At 33.5% G+C, this 20862-nt stretch overlaps 1 protein-coding gene across 1 annotated transcript; it reads right to left on the bottom strand.

Moving 5' to 3' along the window:
• Positions 1-2950: 2950 nt before the first annotated feature.
• cop1 (COP1 E3 ubiquitin ligase) lies at positions 2951-19342 on the bottom strand. Its single transcript, XM_051094104.1, has 20 exons — positions 18734-19342; positions 18014-18073; positions 17809-17906; positions 17599-17663; positions 17364-17483; positions 14646-14714; positions 14490-14549; positions 13804-13892; positions 13591-13648; positions 13374-13488; positions 13121-13256; positions 9888-10031; positions 9676-9784; positions 8904-8985; positions 8687-8803; positions 8481-8598; positions 6748-6872; positions 6408-6568; positions 4218-4262; positions 2951-4068 (listed from the first exon to the last, which is right to left on the bottom strand). Exons 1-20 carry the CDS (start codon positions 19018-19020, stop codon positions 4051-4053), a joined length of 2076 nt encoding a protein of 691 aa, XP_050950061.1. The 5' UTR covers positions 19021-19342; the 3' UTR covers positions 2951-4050.
• Positions 19343-20862: the final 1520 nt, after the last annotated feature.

Genomic DNA, 20862 nt, shown 5'->3' with positions numbered 1-20862 from the left:
AAACCAGCATCAAAACCTACCTAACCAGCATTCCAGCATCAAAACATACCTACCAGCATATGCTGTTTTTTTCACCAGGGTTAATGATTCTTTAAAGTTCAAGTGTTGTGTAAAAGGAACTGGAAGCAAGCAGATTACGGCTGTTTCTAAACCATGCAGTGGCACCTGATATTAAGAACTAAGCTCAGAATCGGTTTAAGAGGGAATCGCGATTCATTTGGAAACTCGAATCATTTCTCGATTCGCGGTGTATCGATTTATTGTCCCAGACTCGCAGCCCTAATTATGACTGACTGTAAGTTATATAACATTCATGCACTTTGCTTGTCATTGCCTGCAATGAACATAACTTAAAACATCACAAGAAATAACAAGGTAATTGTGCATCAACGCCACTGTAACTTCATATCTTCAAAAGTTCAAAAATGACTTAATGTCACAATGTGACCTGTCTGACTTTATATCTCAAAATGAGACTTTATAACCCAATTTTATATTTCAGTGATTTTTTATCTTAAAATTGGATTTTATATTTGAAAATGTGACTTTATATGATAAATGTATCTGTCACAATCTGTTTCTCATAATGATTTTTATATCTCTTTAACTTAATGTTAAATGTAACTGTTACATGTATTTCTCAATATGAGATTATATATCTAAAACGTGACTGACAAAAAGACTTAATGTCACAAACTGATCTCTTATCTTAATCTGGATTTATATCTCAAAATGTGACTTTATAATCTGACATTATATCTGTCAATTTGACTTCTGTGTCACAATGTCATTTCATATTTCTGACTTGATATCCGTGTTTTTGAAGTTTGTCAGTTTCTTATCTGAGATTTTAATGCAATTAATTAAATCATTTATTCTCCTTTGAATTGTCATAGCACAATCAAAAAGAGCATTCATTTTCCAAGAATGAATTAATTTCTCATTTATAAAATTAGGTTCTACTTATACATAGTCAATTAGCAAATGTTAAAGCCAGGAGTCTTCTAGGGTATGTTTTAGACTTTGGAATCGTGGCACATTCATCAAAGCAAATTTGCTGTAGCTGCCAAATTAGAGAGTGTTGGAGTAATTTTCAGGTAATACATATTTTCAGCTGGACTTTGGGCCATTACAGAATACTAACTTCCTTTTCTCATCTTCTTTTTTCCTCATTTATGCTTTGGGACATTGACCCACACTTAAAAAAAAAAAGTAATACATTTTTAAGCAAAAAAAGAAAAGAAAAAAAAAAGTATATTTTCTTGTAAAACATACTACAATAATCTTTGTTTTCTTTACAACAAAAAATATAAAACAATTTTTTTAAGTATTTATTTATTACAGTATATTATAAAAATAAATCTGCCCTTTGCAGATCTCTTAGCAGTCCGATGCTGCTGCTTCCATGCCTGACAGTAGGGGTGCCATTATCCGGGTGTCAGGCTAAATTTGTTTGCGCCACACAGTGTTTTATCACATGGCTTCCAGCAAGCCAGTTTGTTTCCTTCTAGCCACTTTGTCAGAATAGAAGAATAAAAATAGGTAATTCCTGTTATGCAGTACTTTCTGAACTATTTAACTTCACTTGTAAGATGTAAGACAATATTTCTATAAAATGGTATACCAGACTCATGCTCCATAAACAAACAAATAAACATAAAACAGTTGAAAATAAACCATTAGTCATTGTTCGGTGAGGGATTGAGTTTGCATGCATGAGGGTGTCACCCAGAAGTTTTGATATTTTTCTGAACATCTTTTAATATTTTGACAATGACCGTATGATTTTGAGATCCATTTTTAAACACCAAGGACAACTGAGGGACTCAAGCAACTATTACAGAAGGTTCAAACATGCATGGTGTTTCCTTCTAGATCATCAGTGATCGTTTGAACCTTCTGTAATAGTTGCATATAAGTCCCTCAGTTGTTCTGAAAGTGTAAAAAGATGGATCTCAACATCATACATTCATTGTTGGAAAGGGTTCAAATACACAAATATGCTAGAAAACCAAAGAATTTTTGGGACCTCACTGTAAAAAATAATTTGTTACCTGGCTGCCTTAAAATTTTGAGTTCAGTCAACTCCAAAAGGTATATTTAACTTGAAAAGTTAAGTTATGCTAAGTAACAACTTAGATATTTGAGTTGATTCAACTTAAAATTTGAAGGCAGCCAGGTAACAAATTATTTTTATTACCCAGCTTTTAAGTTTATCAAACACAAATATCTAAGTACAACTTAACATTTCAAGTTGACTAAACTTATTTGAGTCGACTGAACTTAAAATTTTAGGGCAGCAGGGTAACTAATTATTTTAAGCCGACAAATTGTGTTTTTTTGTTTTTTACAGTGCTGAAGGATTTTTCTGAAGAACAGCAGGCTGTTTCTGTTCAGGACAAACAAGGGACTCATGAACATCTATCATTATTATCATTATTATCAGGTAACAACTGTATTAAAAATCAAGGGGATGTAAACTTTTGAACAAATTCAACTATTTTCTCATGTGGACTATATGTAAACATCTATTATGTAAAATATCCTATTCAGGTCAGTACTAAATAAACAATAACATGCATTTTGCATGACCCCTTTTATTTTGGTAAAATTAACATTTTGCAGATTCTGAAAGGGGGATGTAAACTTTTGACCTCAACTGTACTGCAATGAAAGAAAAACTAATATGATTTGCATCTTTGCCAAATTTTACATTACATATTTTATCTACTATATTAAGACGTTAAAGGAATATAAAATATACTGAATACACAACAAACTTATAATAACTGAAAAAGCTGAGAATTTTTTTGTACGCTCTAATATTACACTCCAAATACATTCTGAAGCACAGAATGTAGAATGAGACCAAATTTGAATAAAAAACACAAAATATCAATTTACACTAAGAAACATAGTCCATTTCAGTCAGAAAGATGAACAGAGTATATAACCAAAAGAAAAAGAATCATTTATTCATTCAAATTAATATGTTAAAATGAGTAAATAAACAGAATTACTGGGATGCAACAGAGGACTTACGAGTAAAGCTTGAAACCTAACGTCTATTATGGGTCCAATGTTCACACAATTTCTATAAATTATTAAAATAAATAACACTTGTACAAGAACTCAAAGATGAAAGAGCAGCAATGTTACAGATGATGTTAAATAATCCCAATGAAGCATACATAGTGTCATTAAACCTTTGACGAGTTATAATTTAGTCTGTTGCTGAAAAAATTTGACCATGTGAAAGAACCCTGGGCATTATACTGAAAGACAGCAAAATATCAGATCTCGGAAAAACTGAGAAGAAACTCATGCAAAGGTTGTCTGATGAGTATAGGACTTCCTGGGATTTACAACAACGAAATCATTTCGAAACGTGGTAAATACCAAATTAAGAGTACATCTTGTATACTTAAAAATACCCTTGATATGAGCATGTCCACTTAACCAACAGAAAAGCTAAAAAAGGTCCTGTAATTTAAGTCAGGGAGACCACCGGAATATGCCAAAGCTTACACAAATCTTATGGATAAACAGACACGTGTATCAAAAAACAAAACGAACAAGTAAATGGATACACAACAGGCTCAATGGAACCAAAGACGGCTAATTTATAGAACTAAAAGTATTTCATTGTGTTATGGTCTTGTGCTTTGGCCTTAAATGTCTCGTAGCTCTTGTTCTGGCTAGAATTACCTCCAGTAAAGGTTTCAAAGGAGTGTGTGTCTTCTCCATGCTTAAAGATGTTCAGTTATTCACCCATAACTTCTTAATACCTTTATTCAACAATTTTATTCAAAAAGAGGCATTTGCGCCCGTCCCCCTGTCAGCACAAACAGGTCCTCATCCCAACATTTCACATACAGCGATAGTATGACGACGCAGAGTGATCGAGTCTTTTACAAATATAATGCTGATAAAAACCAGTTCTGCTGGTTGTTTCCTCGGAAATGTTTGCTTCAGTTCCGCCCAGCTTCAGCGCTTTTCCATCAACCAACCAGTGAAGCAACAGTTCTTTAGTAGGTTCAGACCAGACCTTCAGACCAGCTCAAGTACCTAGATGGGAAAAACATTTGTGGTGCGATTCAGTTTAGAGTTTTGACTAGAGAAGGACACAGCCTGCTGCTTTAAGCGATAAAAATCAGCTCTCTGCAATGAATATTGACCTTTGTGTAGGTATTGAATTGTTTTACAGTACAACTCACCTTGATTGTTCCTTGACTGTTGGCTGCAATCAACACATTTGACTCCTGAGAATCAGAAAAAGGAGAAAAGAGGGCATTTCAGAGCACTGACAGAATGTCCAAAACAATATTTAGTTTGACAGCTTATTCGCCTGTCTGGGAAGGTTGGCCTAATCCTCCCAGGTCATTCCAGACTCAAAGACTCAGTTTGTGTTTCATTATTGTTATACGTTCACAAAAAGGCTTTGACATTTTATTTCGATGTAATTTATGTAAGGATGAGAAAGGCAATTAATTAAGACCAAGACACTAAGCAGAAATTCAGCCTGGTCAGCGCATTGCTTTTGCACACAATTATTGTCAATTTTTTTTTTTTTCCTCTTGGAAAATGTCAAATATAAAAGGTACGTAATACACAAGGGATCTGAAAGCAGCGGTAATGTTTATGAAGGGGTTTCAGCTGATAAAGCAGGCAAAACATAAATCCATGCGTTTCATTTTCTAATAATTCTGAGCTGATTAGGCTTGATCATAATTACTTTTATTACATATTAACTCTTTGGAGTACCATGATTATTGAACATTTTGAATTCTAATAGAATACTATGGAAGCCTGTTTCCGCCACTGGAAAAGGTTATTGTGACTTTTTATCTCACAATTCTGACTTTTTTTTTCCTCAGAATTGCATGATACAAACTCTCAATTCTAACTTTTTTCCCCCTCACAATTATGATATAAACTCACAACCGCGAGTAATAAAGTCAGAATTGCAAGAAATGAAGTCAGAAGTGAGAGATAAAAACTCACAAATATGAGTTTATATTGCAATTTTGACTTTATCTCAGAAATCAGAATTTTTTCTTAAAATTGTGAGATATAAACTTGCAATAGAGAGTTATAAAGTCCAACTTTGAGGGGGGGGAAAAAAAAGACATGTTCTCAGAATTGTGAGTTTGAAAGTCAGAATTGTGTTTATATCTCGCAATTCTTGCTTTTTTTTTTTGTCAGAATTGCGACTTTATCTCTTAGAATTCCAAGTTTATTTCTCAGAATTGGAAGTTTGTATCACGCAATTCAAAGAAAAAAGTCTGAATTGCCAGATGTAAACTCGCAATTGCAAGAAAAAAAAAAGTCAGAATTGTGAGATACCTTTTTTATCATTTTATTTTTACCTATTTTATCATTTTATAATAATACTAAAATAATACTGGAATGCAGAGTTCTTTGGTTTCACATAATGGGAAATATTTTGGGCCATTACAGACATGTCTTGCGAAATTAAGTGGCACAAAAAAAAGGTAACCCACTTACTCTTACTCTATAAAAGATGAGGAAAAGAAAAATATATGGAAAAAAAAAATGAAAGGTCTTCCATTGTGCCAAGTAAAGGCTCAAAGATTTAATAGGGATGCTTTAAAATTTCCCATTTTAGGATAGAAATATGTTACCGTTGCTAAAAACATTATTATATTCTATAATAATAATAATAATAATAATAATAATAACACTACCAGTCTGGAGTAATGATGCTAAAAATTCAGATTTTAAAAATCACAGGAATAAATAAAATTTTAAAATATAATCAAATAGAAAACAGTTATTTTAAATAGTAAAAATATTTCAAAATTTTACTGTTTTTGCTCTACTTTGGATTAAACAAAAGCAGACTTCGTGAGCAGAAAAGACTTCTTTAAACATTAAAAAATCTTCCTGTTCAAAAACTTTTGACTGGTAGTGTATCATTCAGTTTGACTGTGTTCTGACAACAAAACTAAAACTAAACTTAAAAAAAAAAAAAAAAAAAAAAACCAAAAATGTTAGGATTGTGACAACCCTGTTCGGGTCCTCTTTATAAAGGGGAAAGCTTTAGATATCATCTCCTTGGTTAATAAACAGAGCACTGTGCATGGTAAACTAGTCACGGACTAGAAGATGACTTTATAGCAATGCCTTATCCTGCAAACCACATTATTTTAGACAGTGAAGCACAGGAGTGTGGGTTTAATAAGTATGGATTTCTAAAAAAGCAGATGCACACCAACCTTCTCCCAACCCACTGTACTTTGCTACCCTGCCATTACTTGTCCTTAATGTACCAAAGAGATCAGTTTGACTGTCCCTGTGTGCCCCCATGGCCCTTCTTGTCCTACTGCTGGCTTGGAAGAGTGATTTATCACGTCAAATGTGACTGAGATAAGACTGAATCATACCCCATCAGGTAGCGCTCGCCAGCACACCGCACTGACAAACTCATTGGTGTCGTCCTCTTTCTTGTCCTTGTCCAGGACACTCTTCACAGTGTCAAACTTGAAAGTCAGCAGCGTCTTTGAGAGGCCCTTGTAGTACAAGTACAGCGAGTTGTTTTCACTTCCTGTGGGGTTTAAAGTGTAAGCCTTATTAAGGAGTATTAATGAGTACTTTTTAACTAGATAAAAATTACAATGCAAAAATGTCCCTTTTTACTTAATAAACCCTTCATTGTTCTGAATTATCAGAAGTTTAATTAAACAGCATTATTCCCAAACTGAAATTTTGCGTAGTGTCACTTACCACATGCTACATAGTCTCCATTAGATGCCAGACCCACAAAGTTCTTCTCGTTGATGTGTCCTTTGAAGGAGCGCAAACAATGTGGCTTGTTCACGTTCCAGAGTTTCAGCTGGCTGTCCGTTGATCTGTAAGGATGTTACAATTTAATGTTAATGTTTGGTATTCAACTCGACAGCTGCTTGTAATTGGTGGTGTAATGGTTCAGATTTCCAATAGTGGAGTTTGGATCATGGTTCCATTTGAATAAGCATGCAAATGTTTTGATAACCAATATTTTTATAACACAGCAAGCTGATACTGTTGCAGTAACTGCTGTTTTGTTTGGGTTAAAGGGATAGTTCACCCAAAAATGAATTAATTCATTAATTACTCACCCTCATGACATTCCAAACCTGTAAGACCTTTGTTTATCTTTAAAACAGAAATTAAAGGAGATATATAATGAAAATCTGACTTTTTCTGTGTTTAAGTGCTATAAACAGGTCCCTGATGCATCTACGAACCCAGAAAGTGCGAAAAAGGACTACCCAATAACTTTTGCCATGGCAAAAGTTTGAGGAAAGCATGCTAACTGTTCTGTCGTTGACTGAACATAGTAGTTGCGTTGCCATCTATGTAGAGCAAGAAAGCTCTCGGATTTCATCAAAAATATCTTAAATTGTATTCTGAAGATGAATGAAGGTTTTATGGGTTTGGAATAAGATGAGGGCGAGTAATTAATAGGGCTGCCCTCAACTAAGGATTTTCTTGTTTGACTAGTAGTCGTTCATTTTAAGCATTATTCGACAAAAAAAAAAAAAAAAAAAAAAAGCTTGCCACAGCGCACCGGCAGATATAATAATTATGAATGTGTTAGGGAGAAACAGCAAGGAGACTGCATTAACGTTTTAATAATTCATTGATAATCCAGCTCTTTCTTTGTTTTCGGCTTAAGAGATGTATGCACTATGCACTATGTACTAAGAGATGTATGCCTGTATGCACATATTCATATGGATTACATAATCTGAGAATATTGGTTTCTATTTGAACTGGTGCATTCGAAAGTAGACATCTCACTCTCTATAGATATATTTTTCATGTTTGTAAGACAAATATACAGGGAGTTTCAAAGTTTCACGCTCAAGTTCATAGAGACCGAGACGGCAGAAAGTGCATCCTGTTTGCTTTAATTATTTTACAAAAGTGCAACGTTTTGTTGTTTTTGTGAGTGCACACAAATAAACGTAGTCTTTATAAATTCGAAAGATGTATTATTTTTATCTGTATGACCAAAAATGACAGTCTGTCATGCAATGAGCGCACTAGTATTCAGCTTCCACACTCCGCACAGACACTTTAATAGCGCACATTTTTCTAGGTTAACATTAGATTAAGTGGCCATGTAAAGTTGCTACTACATACATCTTTCAGACAAAGGCCATATTTGAGGTAAGTGAATGATAGGTGAGCATTTGGATGCCAGATAGACCTGCCGTTAACAATCTGTCCATCACGGACTGACTTCGCCACTTCATGTGAATTTTCTTTTTTTGCTGCGACCAAACGACTAATACAATTTTGGTTGACCAAGCCTTTTTTCATCAACTAATGGTTAGTCGACTATTAGGGGGCAGCCCTAATAATTAATGACAGTAATGTCAAAAAAAAATCTTACATATGAGACATTGTAAGACATTTTGGCTAAGACATTTTTCGGATAAAAAGTACAAGAAATGTCAGTGTATACATACGCAGACACAATCTCTTCTCCGTTGACAAATTTGGCATAGGACACTGCTTTCCTGTGGCCTTTAAAAACCATGATGGGCTGCTTAGTGTTTCTCAGGTCATAGTAGTGCACACAATGGTCTGAAAAAGATTTAGAATGAGTTGAAAAGTTTCATGATATTAACGGGAAGTAAAAGTTTTAATAGATCGATTCAAATGAATTATGCACCTGCACAACCGAAGGCAAGGTGATATCGAGAGGATGGACTGAACTTAACACAGCATACGTTGGCCTTCGCTTCAATGCTGGCTACTGAATTGTCCAGGTTGGTGGACCACAACTTGACTGGGGAAAAAGAGAATTCATTCTTAAGTATTTATAGAAGAATCTCTCTAAGAATCCCGAATCAAATAACTTGATTGGAACAGTTCAGTTGCAGAAATACCTTTTGCGTCATCCGATCCTGATGCTAAGAGCTTGGGATCCATAAGGTTGAAATCGACACTCCAACACCGCTTTTCATGCTCCTGTGGAAATGAAACTTGAAGGTCAGAATCCAACTAAGATTAAGTCTAAAGGAACTGCAAATCACAGCTGTATAAACAAACATACATATTAAATTTAAAATTAACTCGAGTCTCAATGTAATATGATATGGGCTGCAACAGCTTATCCAGTTGATAATGAAAATTTTCTTCTTTTTTTTTGTACACAATGTACAGCATAGCCAGAAAAATATTTCAAAATATTATTATTATTATTATTTTCTCTATATATATATAAAACCAGTCTTAAGCAGCACATGTATAATTGTAGCAATAGTCAAAAATACATTGTATGGCCAAAAATCATGAGGATATTAAGTAAACATTATGTTCCATGAAAATATTTTGTCATTTTTCTACCATAAATATATTAAAACTTAATTTTTGATTAGCAATATGCATTGCTAAGAACTTCATTTGGACAACTTTAAAGGTGATTTTCTCAATATTTGTTTTTGCACAATTCAAAACAATGACCCTTACGACTGGTTTTATGGTCCTTGGTCACATAATGTCACTAAAGATTGCAATTTTACTTAATATAACAAAAGATGACAAATGGATCTGTAATTGTCTGTGGGTTAAGAAAGAAATGTAAAAAAACTGCTCTCCTGCTGAAAGGGGTGAAAGAGTAATGAAAGTCATCTGGTGCCGCCCGACACTTAAGGGTACCTGGTAGACTTTTGACCTCTGTCCCGTGAACCCATCCCAAAGAATGACAGTCCCCTCATAATCGCTGCTTGCTAACAGATTTTTGTGGTAGCTACTCCAGCTGATACAGCTGTAAAGAGACAAGACAGAAGAAAATGTGACGTTCTGTTGTGCTACTGCATAATCCACCAAGAACATTCAGGCCAACCCCTGATTTCAGACACTCTTTATACCTAATTTTAGAGTTACATGTCATCTCGTTGACAGGATAATGAATGTCCACAGCATCCTGGATCACAGTGCCGTACTCAAACACTTTAATTTTCTTAGTGACACCGGCAATGGCAAAGTAATCACAGTCACGGTCAAACTCAATGCTGCAAAAGAAGGAAAAGAAAGGAGACAGAACAAGTGTTAGCACAGCGAGTTCTCCTGACTGTGCATGCTCATTATCTGCTCTACTTCCACTCAAACACAGACAGTGAAAGAGACAAGAGCTGTAATGCATCCAAACAGCCACTCAGACGCTTAGGTGATCACATATAAGTATGCCTGAAAAATGTTGGTGTGGTGAAATAATTGCTTTTTATACTAGCTGAGCAAAGTTATTTGGCTGGTTGAGGATTGGTGTAATATATCTGAACATTACATAAAACATCGAAATAACGGTTGGTTTAAGCCAATGATTATATTCGTAAATCCAATACTAGGCTTGGGAATTGAGAACAGAACCAAATGATTTTCATGATGTTTGGATCTGTTAACAGTTCCAAGTGTCTGCCACTGATGCGGAAGAAACACCATTCTAAAACACTCAGATCATATTTCCTGCACTGATGAATCTATAAAAAAAATACTTTAGACTAAGCTGAAAGCCTACAGTCTGAACCTAATGTGATTACATTTTTTTTTTAAATAAAATATACACTAATTGTGGGGTTAGTAAGATTTCTTAATGTTTTTAAAAGGAGTATCTTATGTTCACCAAAGCTGCATTTATTTGTTTAAAAATACAGTGAAAACAGCTTTACTGTCAAATAATTTTAGAATTTAATATAAATTTTTTGTTTACATATATGTTAAAATGTAATTTATTCATGCATTGGCAATGTTGAATTTCCTATCTATCTATCTATCTATCTATCTATCTATCTGCCCTAGAACAGTGGGGTTTTGGACAATATTGGCATGAATCCCTTAATTTTGCGCTGATAAGGGACAACAAACCACGAAAAACATATTTTATTACATAAAACATTTTCGAATCATCAAAATATCCACCATTAGCAGCTAGTACAGTTCTGCATTATCTGGGCCTAAATTCATTGTACTCTAAACTTAATTGACAATCAATTGTTGAAGCTATTAAGGTGTGCTGACCCAAAAATCTTTTAAAAACCTGCGCCAAGTTTAAACCAGTAACCAGGCATCACAGCTGGCAAAGGGGCATGTCTGACTTTGACATGTATATATTGCCATTATTATGATAATGTCAATGATATGATAACTGCTAACTATCAATGATAATGTCAAGTTACTTTAATGTATTTGCACCAAAAAATGATACGGATTTATGCTGATATGGTCCAAAACCACACTTTGCCAGGGGTGTTTCCAAACTTTTGGAGGGCAGTATATATATATATATATATATATATATATATATATATATATATATATATATATATATATATATATACACATATACATATATATACACATATACATATACATATACATACATATATATATATATATATATATATATATATATATATATATATATATATATATATATATATATATATATATATATATATATATATATACATTAGTGCCCTCCATAAGTATTGGTACAGTAAAGACAAAATTGCTTTGTTTGCTGTGGAGTCAAAAGATGAGATAAATAGGAGACAAAACTACAGAATGTCACAGTTTATTATTAGCCGTTTCAACAGATACATGTTTTACCAAATAAAAAGGACAGCACTTTTAGAGTTCATCCCACTATTTGATGTGAGCATAAGTATTGGGACAGTTGAACTTAAGGCAGATGTAAAAGACTAAAAGCTATTATTTTGTTGCAGATCCCTTGCGTGCAATCAGAACAGTGAGTCTGCGACTCTTGGTCACCAGACTCTTGGTCTCATCCTTTGTAATGCTTTTCCCAGCCTTTAATGCAGCCAATTCCAACTGTTGCTTGTTTTGGGGAGTATAGGGGATTTTCACAGCTTTTATGATTTGCCTGTCATCAACTCCTGTCGTTTTTTTTTTCAGCTGATCAGGTCATTGTTGGCTGCTGATGTCTCTGGTGCTCTCCAGACTCTTGATTTCTCCATGCCATGTGTTTTTTCTATAGCTCTAATTGACTGTCTTTTCTCTTTTAGCATCCAAATTGCTTGCTTTTCTTTCAGAGTCAGCTCCCTCGTCTTCATTCTGGTTTGTGAGTGTCATCTTCAAATGCAAGACTCAGAATGCAGAAGCAATGGATATAACTGATACAACACATTTCCTGCTTTTAATATCTGAACAAATAATGTAACAGGACAAAGCTGATCACTCAGAAAGACCTGTAAGGCAATACTTATGCTCACATCAGATAGTGGGATGAACTTTAAAAGTGCCGATCTTCTTAACTGGTAAAACATGTGTTGAAACACCCAATAATAAAATGTGACATTCTGTAGTTTTGTCTCATATTCATCTTTTAATCATATTTACAGATTTCTTGACTCCACAGCAAACAGAGCAATTTTATCTTTACTGTTCCAATACTTATGGAGGGCACTGTATATATATATATCTTACAGACCTCAAGCTTTTGAATAAACCTTTTTTAATGAAAAAAAAAAAAAAAAAAAAAAAAAAACAAACCTAAATAGTTATCTTATCCTCAAACCTCGCAATAAGCATACAGCGAGACATATAGTTCCATTTCTGGAAATATAGTTTTTTTGTTTTTGCAAATGTTATAAAGAATTAGTGAATGTGATTTACAAATAAGCCTGAACTAATCAGTAAACTGGCTCACACACACAGTCAGAGCTGTTTAATTAACACCATTAAATCACAAGCCATTACTTTCAACTCTAAATACACCAAGAATGTTAATGTGATATGCTTAATGTGATATGCTTCACTCAAGTTTTAGCAGAAAGAAATCTGTGTAATTACTGACTTATTAATGAGAATGCACAGTTAAAGACACCCATTTGTACATTTTGTTATAATTGATGATAGTTTATGAAACAAGGATGTAATTATATATTATAATGTATATGTATGAGCTGGCCACTGTTCCAGCTTTTGTAAAATTGATGGTATTCAAAATTCACAGTCAATATGTGTGATGTTATTCAGTAATGCAATACTACCCTCTGCTGGTGACTCCAAGAATGGAACTGAACAAAGGCTAAAGTCCAACAACATGAGGTCTGAACTTCAATTAAGATTTTTGCAACCTTACCTGGACACAATACTGGAGCCATTATAGAGGTCACTAGCATACGACAGGGTGGCCAGAGGCCTCACAGAGTTGTAACGGGTAAATTTTGAGAGACACTCCATGAAATCATCCAGTTGGTTAACAGTCCTGCTGTCATCTGTTAATAAGAAAAACAACTGTGTTGAACAACAAAATATTAACGACTAGTAGAAACAAATATACTGATACTTTTTATGAACAAATGCACAGTATATATTGCATTGAATCAACAAACCCGTTATTCGAGACATCCTATTAGAGAAATAACACTGCTCCAGATCTTCAAAGTGTGCCGTCAGTCTCTTTCGTCGTGACGCCAGAGTGCTGTTGTACCAAGTTTGTCTTTTACCCTAGTAAAGTAAAATAACAATAAACAGTGAATATCAGCATTACTCAAAGGCATATAAACCAGCCATAATTTTAATAATTTAATAATAATAATAATAATTTACCTGTGAGCTTCCACCAAAAGGATGCTGCATGTATTCTGTGGGGTCTATTATGCTACTGCTGCAGAAAGAAACAAGATATTATTTATTAAATGGAAAAAATATAGCATAATTGTCAATAATTAGATGTGCATGATTTAAGACTTTTTTTTTTTTTTTAAATGGCATTCATTTATTTCTGTGAACTACTGCATATACCTTCATAGATGGTCTTACCTGGGTGCAGGAGATGGAGCTTCAAACTGGGGTACAGTGCTGTCTAAATTGGGGTCCATTTCACTCACTGTGTACATACCACTCATTTCCTAAAACAAAATAAATCATATACATCAGATGTACAGTACTTTTCAAAAGTAACGCTTTATTCAGTAATACTTTTATTCAGCATAAACATTAAATTGACTGAAAGTGACATTAAAAGACATTTATATCATTATAAAAATGTTATAAAATGAAATAAAAACTCCACAAATAATAAGCAACAGCCAAACTGTTTTCAAGAATGATAATAAATGTTTCTTGAGCACTAAATCAGCATATTAGAATAATTTCTGAAGGATCATACGACACTGAAGACTTAAGTAACTGTTGCTGAAAATTCAGCTTTGCCATCAGAGGAATAAATGAGTTTTTCAAATATATTCAAATAGAAAACAGTTATCTCAAATCGTAATAATATTTCAGAATATTCCTGTTTTTACTGTATTTTTCATCAAATATACAGTGAGCATGAGACGCCTTTCAAAAACTTTTTTTTTTTTAACCGCCCCCAAACGTTCAAATGATAATGTAAAACTGTATATATAAACATATTGCGAGTACATATCTCTACGCTAGACTACAAAAAAAAGAAAAACAAAAAAACAAAACAAAACAAATCTGGGACACCATATTAAACTGACCTCCACTCGTTTAATATCCTCTTCTAAAAAGTTCAGCTCTTTTTGCAACTGCTCCAGTTGCTGTTGAAGTACAGAGAGGGAAACTTTAGGTTAAAGACCTCATTGCTGTCAACAGTGCATTATTCAACATTTTAAAAATAGATGTGGAGGTTTAACCTCTCTTTTATTTCTTCTGGCTTCTTTCAGGAACTCCATTAAGATCTGGCGCTGAGCAGCTTGTGATTCCTGTAGACAGAGATCATAGATGGATCAGCAAAAGAGAAGCAATCAGTCTATGAGTCACAGTGGGTTTTTATTCCCTTTTACCAGAAAAATTATCATGACATCAACAATCAACCATGCTTCCAGGCTCTTCATCAGAGCTTTTGAATCTAATCTTTTAAGCACTATATAATCTGATTATGCTTGTTAACGTTATTGAAAGTTACTCTAAATTGACACCTGCAGTATGATTTATAGTGAAAATAAAGTTTTTTGTTTTTTTTTTTCAGAGAAAAACAGTTAGTTTATTCAGCATTTTAATCGATCGGTCATGTAGAATCAAGTCTGAGAAATTTGGCCTTTAAAAATAAAACAACACTGCCAGTCAAAAGTTTCTGAACAGTAAGATTTTTTTTTTTTTAACAATTCTCTTCTGCTCACAAAGCCTTCATTTATTTGATCCAAAATATAGCAAAAGTAGTAATATTGTACAGTATTTTACCATTTTAAAATAACTGCTTTCTATCTGAATACATTTTAAAATGTAATTTATTCCTGTGATCAAAGATACATTTTCAGCATTATTATTCCAGTCTTCAGTGTCACATGATCCTTCAGAAATCATTCTAATATGCTGATTTACTGTTCAAGAAACATTATTTATCATCATCATCAATATTTGGGGGAATTACTGTTCAAGAAACATTTATTATTATTATTATCAATATTTGAAACAGCCAAATAATTATATATAAATACATATACATATATACATATATATATATATATATATATATATATATATATATATATATATATATATATATATATATATATAGATAGATAGATATAGATATAGATATATATATAGATATATAGAAATTCATTATTTTATTTAGATGTGATGATAAAGACATTTATAATATTAATCTTTAATGTTTTAAAGATTTGTATTACAGATAAATCCTGTTCTTCTAAACTTCCTATTCATTAAAGAAAGCTGAAAAAAATTCTACTCAGCTGTTTTAATAATAATAATAATAATAATAATAATAATAATAATAATAATAATAATAATAAATGTTTGGTATGCAGCAAAACATTTAGAATGTTTTCTGAAGGATCATGTGACTGGAGTAATGATGTTAAAAATTCAGCTTTTAAAGCACAGGAATAAATTACATTTTAAAATATATTCAAATAGAAAAGAGTTGTTTTAAATAGTAAAAATATTTCACAATTTTACAATTTTTTTCTGTACTTTGGATCAAATAAATGCAGGCTTGGTGAGCAGAAGAAACTTCTTTAAAAAAAAAACAAACAACAACAACATAAAAAAAAAAATCTTATATAGTGTACATAGCAGACATGCAGTGTGTATTTGACACTGATTTTATTTTACCAATTACTGATTGATGTTAACATAACTTAAAAAGATAAGGATTACAAGATTTTTATTTGCATATTCTTTAACAAGACTTGTGCAACACAAATGTGGTAAAATAGTTGGATGTGTTTCACTTGGCCTTTTTTGTGGTCACATAAAATGATTTGGAATTCAAAGCCAGGTGCAACTTCAGGTTTTGTGTGATCATAATTTGTCAAATTTGGTTTATTTTAAAGGGGCCATGAACTGAGAAACCAAAATGCCCTTCATATTTTAACATATTAAAGGTCATTGTATTATAAAAACATCCAGTAAGTTTCAGGACTCAAAACTTTGTTGTAAGTCTAAAAACGACTTACACTGAAGCCAATCTTTCAAAAAGTACAGGTTGTGGAATGTGCCACTCTATGATGTAACAGTGTGGCAAAACACCGCTTCTGCAGAAGATCATCAACACCTGCTTCTACATCACTACCTGTTTAGCCCCGCCCACCGATTCATGCATGTAGTGTAAACAACGAGAGAGGCGAAAGCAGGCCTACACAGAAACCAAACGATAAAGATGCTGTGCAGTGCCAAGTTGTGGAAAAACAGTCTTAGTATTGCCTTCCTTCTGATCCCAGCATTAGGAAAGAGTGGATAAACTCTGAAAAGGCTGTCAGAGCGAGAATTTTACCGCAGATTCGTTTACAAACAAGCAATAATTTGACGCAGGATTTTTTTCAGAAAGACTGAAACTAAAAGAAGATGCTGTGCCGGCTATATTGAATCTATTTTTATTATGTGGTCTCTATTGCTTTACCCATTTTTACAGATTGTTTGATATGTAGTGACTATTTATGTGTTTTTGTCCTAAATTACAGCAGCGTCCATCTATACAGGATGCAGGCAGTCAAACATACGCAACTCTTAGGCAATCACAGCAGTGGCCGTTTACTTCCGAGTCTACAATATGCCACGCCTATCAAAACAGAGGGCAGAAAATAGCCTGTAAGTTCTAAATTCTGTTGTTCTGTTAATAACATTATAAGGGAACCTCAAAGAACAGTACAAAACAATAAAAAAAAAGCAGTTCATGACACCTTTAAGCCATAGAAAACAACAGAAATCTACAGAATTCCAATCTCTGGGGTTTGAACACTCTAGGCGCCACATTTAGGTCATTTTCAGCTCAATGTGAATGAAATATATAACACAAAGCAGCTGAATTCAGGGTGCCTGAAGAACCCGGAAGTGTTGTGTATGTAACCGTGCAAAAGTAATGTTATCTCAGAATGGGTACCAACCGCCTCCAGCTGTTTCTTTTTTTGCAACAGGTACTCTAATATGTAGTTGACATTCGCTAAATCCATATTTTCTTGATCTGCACCAAGGACGTCTTGGAAAACCTGCCATTTGGTTCCATTCTATAAACAGCATCGGAAACATAAACAACAAGACAACATTTAATGTGGTACAAACTATCAAATTTGTTTAAATAGTTTCCACACATTATACAAACGGAAAGCCAGATGCACTTACAGGGTGATCCCGTTTCAGACGCTTTTCTTCAGATCTTTGTTTTTGTTTTAGGATCAGTTCATTCACTGTAAAACCATTAAAGAATCATGTCAGCTAAACTTAAAAATTAGCTGACTTAAAAATTAAGTGGTTAACACTAAGGCTTGATGTTTTTTTCAACTTAAAAAAAGTAATTAACATATTATTAGAATATTATTTGCATGCACGTACCTAAGAAGTTGGGGTACAGTTGATCCACATTATCAATGATATAATTACATTTTGGGCATCTGTTGCTGTCCTCCAAACTCTGTCGTATACATTTATAACTAGATAGAAATAAAGACATGATTGTTTGAGTCTGCAAGTGGTTTGGAAAATGCAACATGAAAAGACACGAAAAAACGGTCAGTTTAGAGAACAAGTGCTTTCTTACCAGAAACTGTGGCCACACTTTGTCATGTGAGCTTCCTCTATCATCTCAAAACATATAGGGCTGTTAAGTAAAAAAAAAAGAAAGAAAAATGACATGCGAAGCTTGCTTCCCCTTTCCAATAACAAAACAACAAAAAGCTGAGACTTGTCTGTTGTTCTGAATTACACAGTGGGATTCAAAAGTCTTAGACTATGATTAAAAATGATGTTTGTTTGTTTGTTTTTTGAAATCACATTTTAACCACAAATCTATCATAATAATTTGAGTAAAAATTTGAAGAATTAAAAATTAACTGACAGCATCACTCAAGCTACATTTACTGTAAAATACATACGTTTTGAATGAGTTTACCAAGTGTTAGATATACAAGTTTAGTTTGTATTATTTTCTTACTTCCATTGGATTGTTAATAAAATGACAAGTTGAATCTGTCAGTCTCTAAAATTATATCTAATATCTCGTTTTGTGGTTCACACAAAAAGTTCATACTAGTTTGAAAACAACATGATTATGAGTAAACGATGACAGACTTTTCCTTTATGAGAGAACTACCCCTTTAACACCTTGTTAACAATTATCATTATCCTAAGAATTACAGGATTACGTGCGGAGAAAATCACAGGATAAACCTACAATTAAGCCCGCATGTGGGAAACTGTTCAAAACAAGTACTAAAACTTCACTATCCAGTGAATTTAGCCCTCTGGAGAATCTACTTACCATACAAAATCATTACTCTTGTCCTCATAGGGATTGATCAGACCGTTATACAAGGGTCTTTTCCTGCTTGAGCCCATTCGAGCGCTCGGTCCCTCGGCTACCGAGCCCAGAGTCCGCGAGGACACCCCGTTACCCGAGCTGTTCCCGTTCTGAGCGCCGCTGCTCCCGCTGTTCGCTCCACCGGCGCCGCTGCCGCTACTGCTACTCATACTTCCAGAGCTCGTCCCGGGGACGGACCCCGCTGCACCGCCAGACTGCTGCTGTTGCTGCTGCCGAGTGCTTGACATATTTAAAGCCGTTCGTGCACGTCGGAAGGCCAGAGCTGAAGGTAAAACTGCGGGGCTTCACCGCATCCGGGCGGCTGTGGGAGATACGCTAACTAGCTAAAGCGACACAGATGAGAGAAAAGAGCCAGAAACTTCCACTAAGCGCGCTGCTAACACAGAAAGGCGCTTGTTTGAGCACAGCTGAGGCGGTTCTTCTGCATGCAAGAGGTTCACATTGGGTCTGCTCGATGCTAATGTGGATATGCAGCTCCGCAGAGATTTGTTGACAACTCTGAGAGCTTTAGAAATTTCAATCCACTGTCTGCAGGATGTTCACGCGAGAACTTCCCCGAATGGAACGTTTGCGTGACTCGGCACCGACACCTATTGGCTTGGAGGAAAACTGCAGGTATCAATCAAACAATTTTTCATTCTAACTGACCATCGTAGATTAAATCATCCAGAAACATGATCCAAGTACCGTCATTTCTTCATAAAACACACCGACTTCAGTGTGTCAGGTATGACTGCATGTTATTTATGTTTTGTAGAGCAAAACGTGAATCTTAATGTGGACAAGGGCCAAATTTACGTTGTCTATCTTAAAATGGCTCTTGTGATTTTCCAGTAAAATTGTGTAACTTAATAATATATAAAGTTTTTGAACAGTAAGATTTTACAAAAGTTTTTGAACAGTAAGATTTTTACTGGAATTTTGAAATATTTTTACTAAAATAATTGTTTTCTATGGATATATTTTAAAATGTAATTTATTCCTGTGATTTTAAAGCTGAATTTTTAAGCATCATTACTCCAGTCACACGATTCTTCGGAAATCATTCTAATATTTCTATTTCAGATAAATGCTGTTCTTTTGAGCTTTCTATTCATCAAAGAAACCTAAAAAAAAAACTACTTAGCTGTTTTAACATAATAATAATAATAATAATAATAATAAATGTACTTGAGCAGCAAATCAGAATATTAGAATGATTTCTGAAGGATCGTAATGATGCTAAAAATTCAGTTTTGAAATCACAGGAATAAATTACATTTTAAAATATATTCTAATAGAAAGAAGTTATTTAAAATAGTAAAAATATTTCACAATATTACTGATTTTGCTGTATTTTGGATCAAATAAATGCAGGCTTTGTTAACAGAAGAGATGTCTTTAAAAAAAACATTAAAAATCTTACTGTTCAAAAACTTTTGACTGGTAGTGTACATTTACATAAAACAGCAACATTTTATGTAAAACTCACTTTAAAGAAGATCTGCATTTTTCAGTTTAGTTCATGGTGATAATATGAAAAAAATTTGGGGGTCAGGTTAAACCCTAAACATCCTAAAAGAGGGACTTCTTTGTCCACAAAGTCACCAAGTTTTATGCCATTTCGATTCATTTAATTTTTTTTTTTTAATGACCTGACCTGAAAAAATCATACAGTTAATTGTGATATTTTATATTATATTTTTTTTATGTTTTTATTAGTTAAAATCAAAATCAAAATCCAAAGACACAGCATAAATATGGTTACCAAATACAGCTAACACATGCTTGTTGTCTTGTGTCACAATTTTCTAAACAATATGCATAATATACAGTATTGGTGTTCTGATATAGATCAATTAAATTAATGCTTATAAAGTAAAATGCTACGTTTTTTTTTTTATTATTACTTTTAACACAAGTATTACTTCCCTGACTACAAACATTTAAAAAGTTTTCAATATTGTATTTTATTAAATAAATTATTTTGTTTTTAGTGTATTAATCACACATGAAAACTCAAGAGTTTACCATATTTGATGCTTTATTACCATGTTTGATGCTAAATTAAAAGTTTAGGCTGAGACAGT

This window comes from Labeo rohita, chromosome 2, assembly GCF_022985175.1.
Source record: "Labeo rohita strain BAU-BD-2019 chromosome 2, IGBB_LRoh.1.0, whole genome shotgun sequence".
NCBI lineage: Eukaryota > Metazoa > Chordata > Actinopteri > Cypriniformes > Cyprinidae > Labeo > Labeo rohita.
The sequence above is the reverse complement of the archived record's forward strand: the minus strand, read 5'-3'. Positions and strand labels throughout refer to the sequence as shown.

Excerpts from the sequence above, each read along its gene's own strand:
- cop1 (XM_051094104.1), bottom strand. The coding sequence starts at position 19,020 with ATGTCAAGCACTCGGCAGCAGCAACAGCAGCAGTCTGGCGGTGCAGCG. Across the intron at positions 9,785-9,887 it reads ACATGTAACTCTAAAATTAG|CTGTATCAGCTGGAGTAGCT; the intron begins GTATAAAGAGTG and ends GTCTCTTTACAG. Across the intron at positions 8,599-8,686 it reads CCTTGCCTTCGGTTGTGCAG|ACCATTGTGTGCACTACTAT; the intron begins GTGCATAATTCA and ends AATCTTTTTCAG.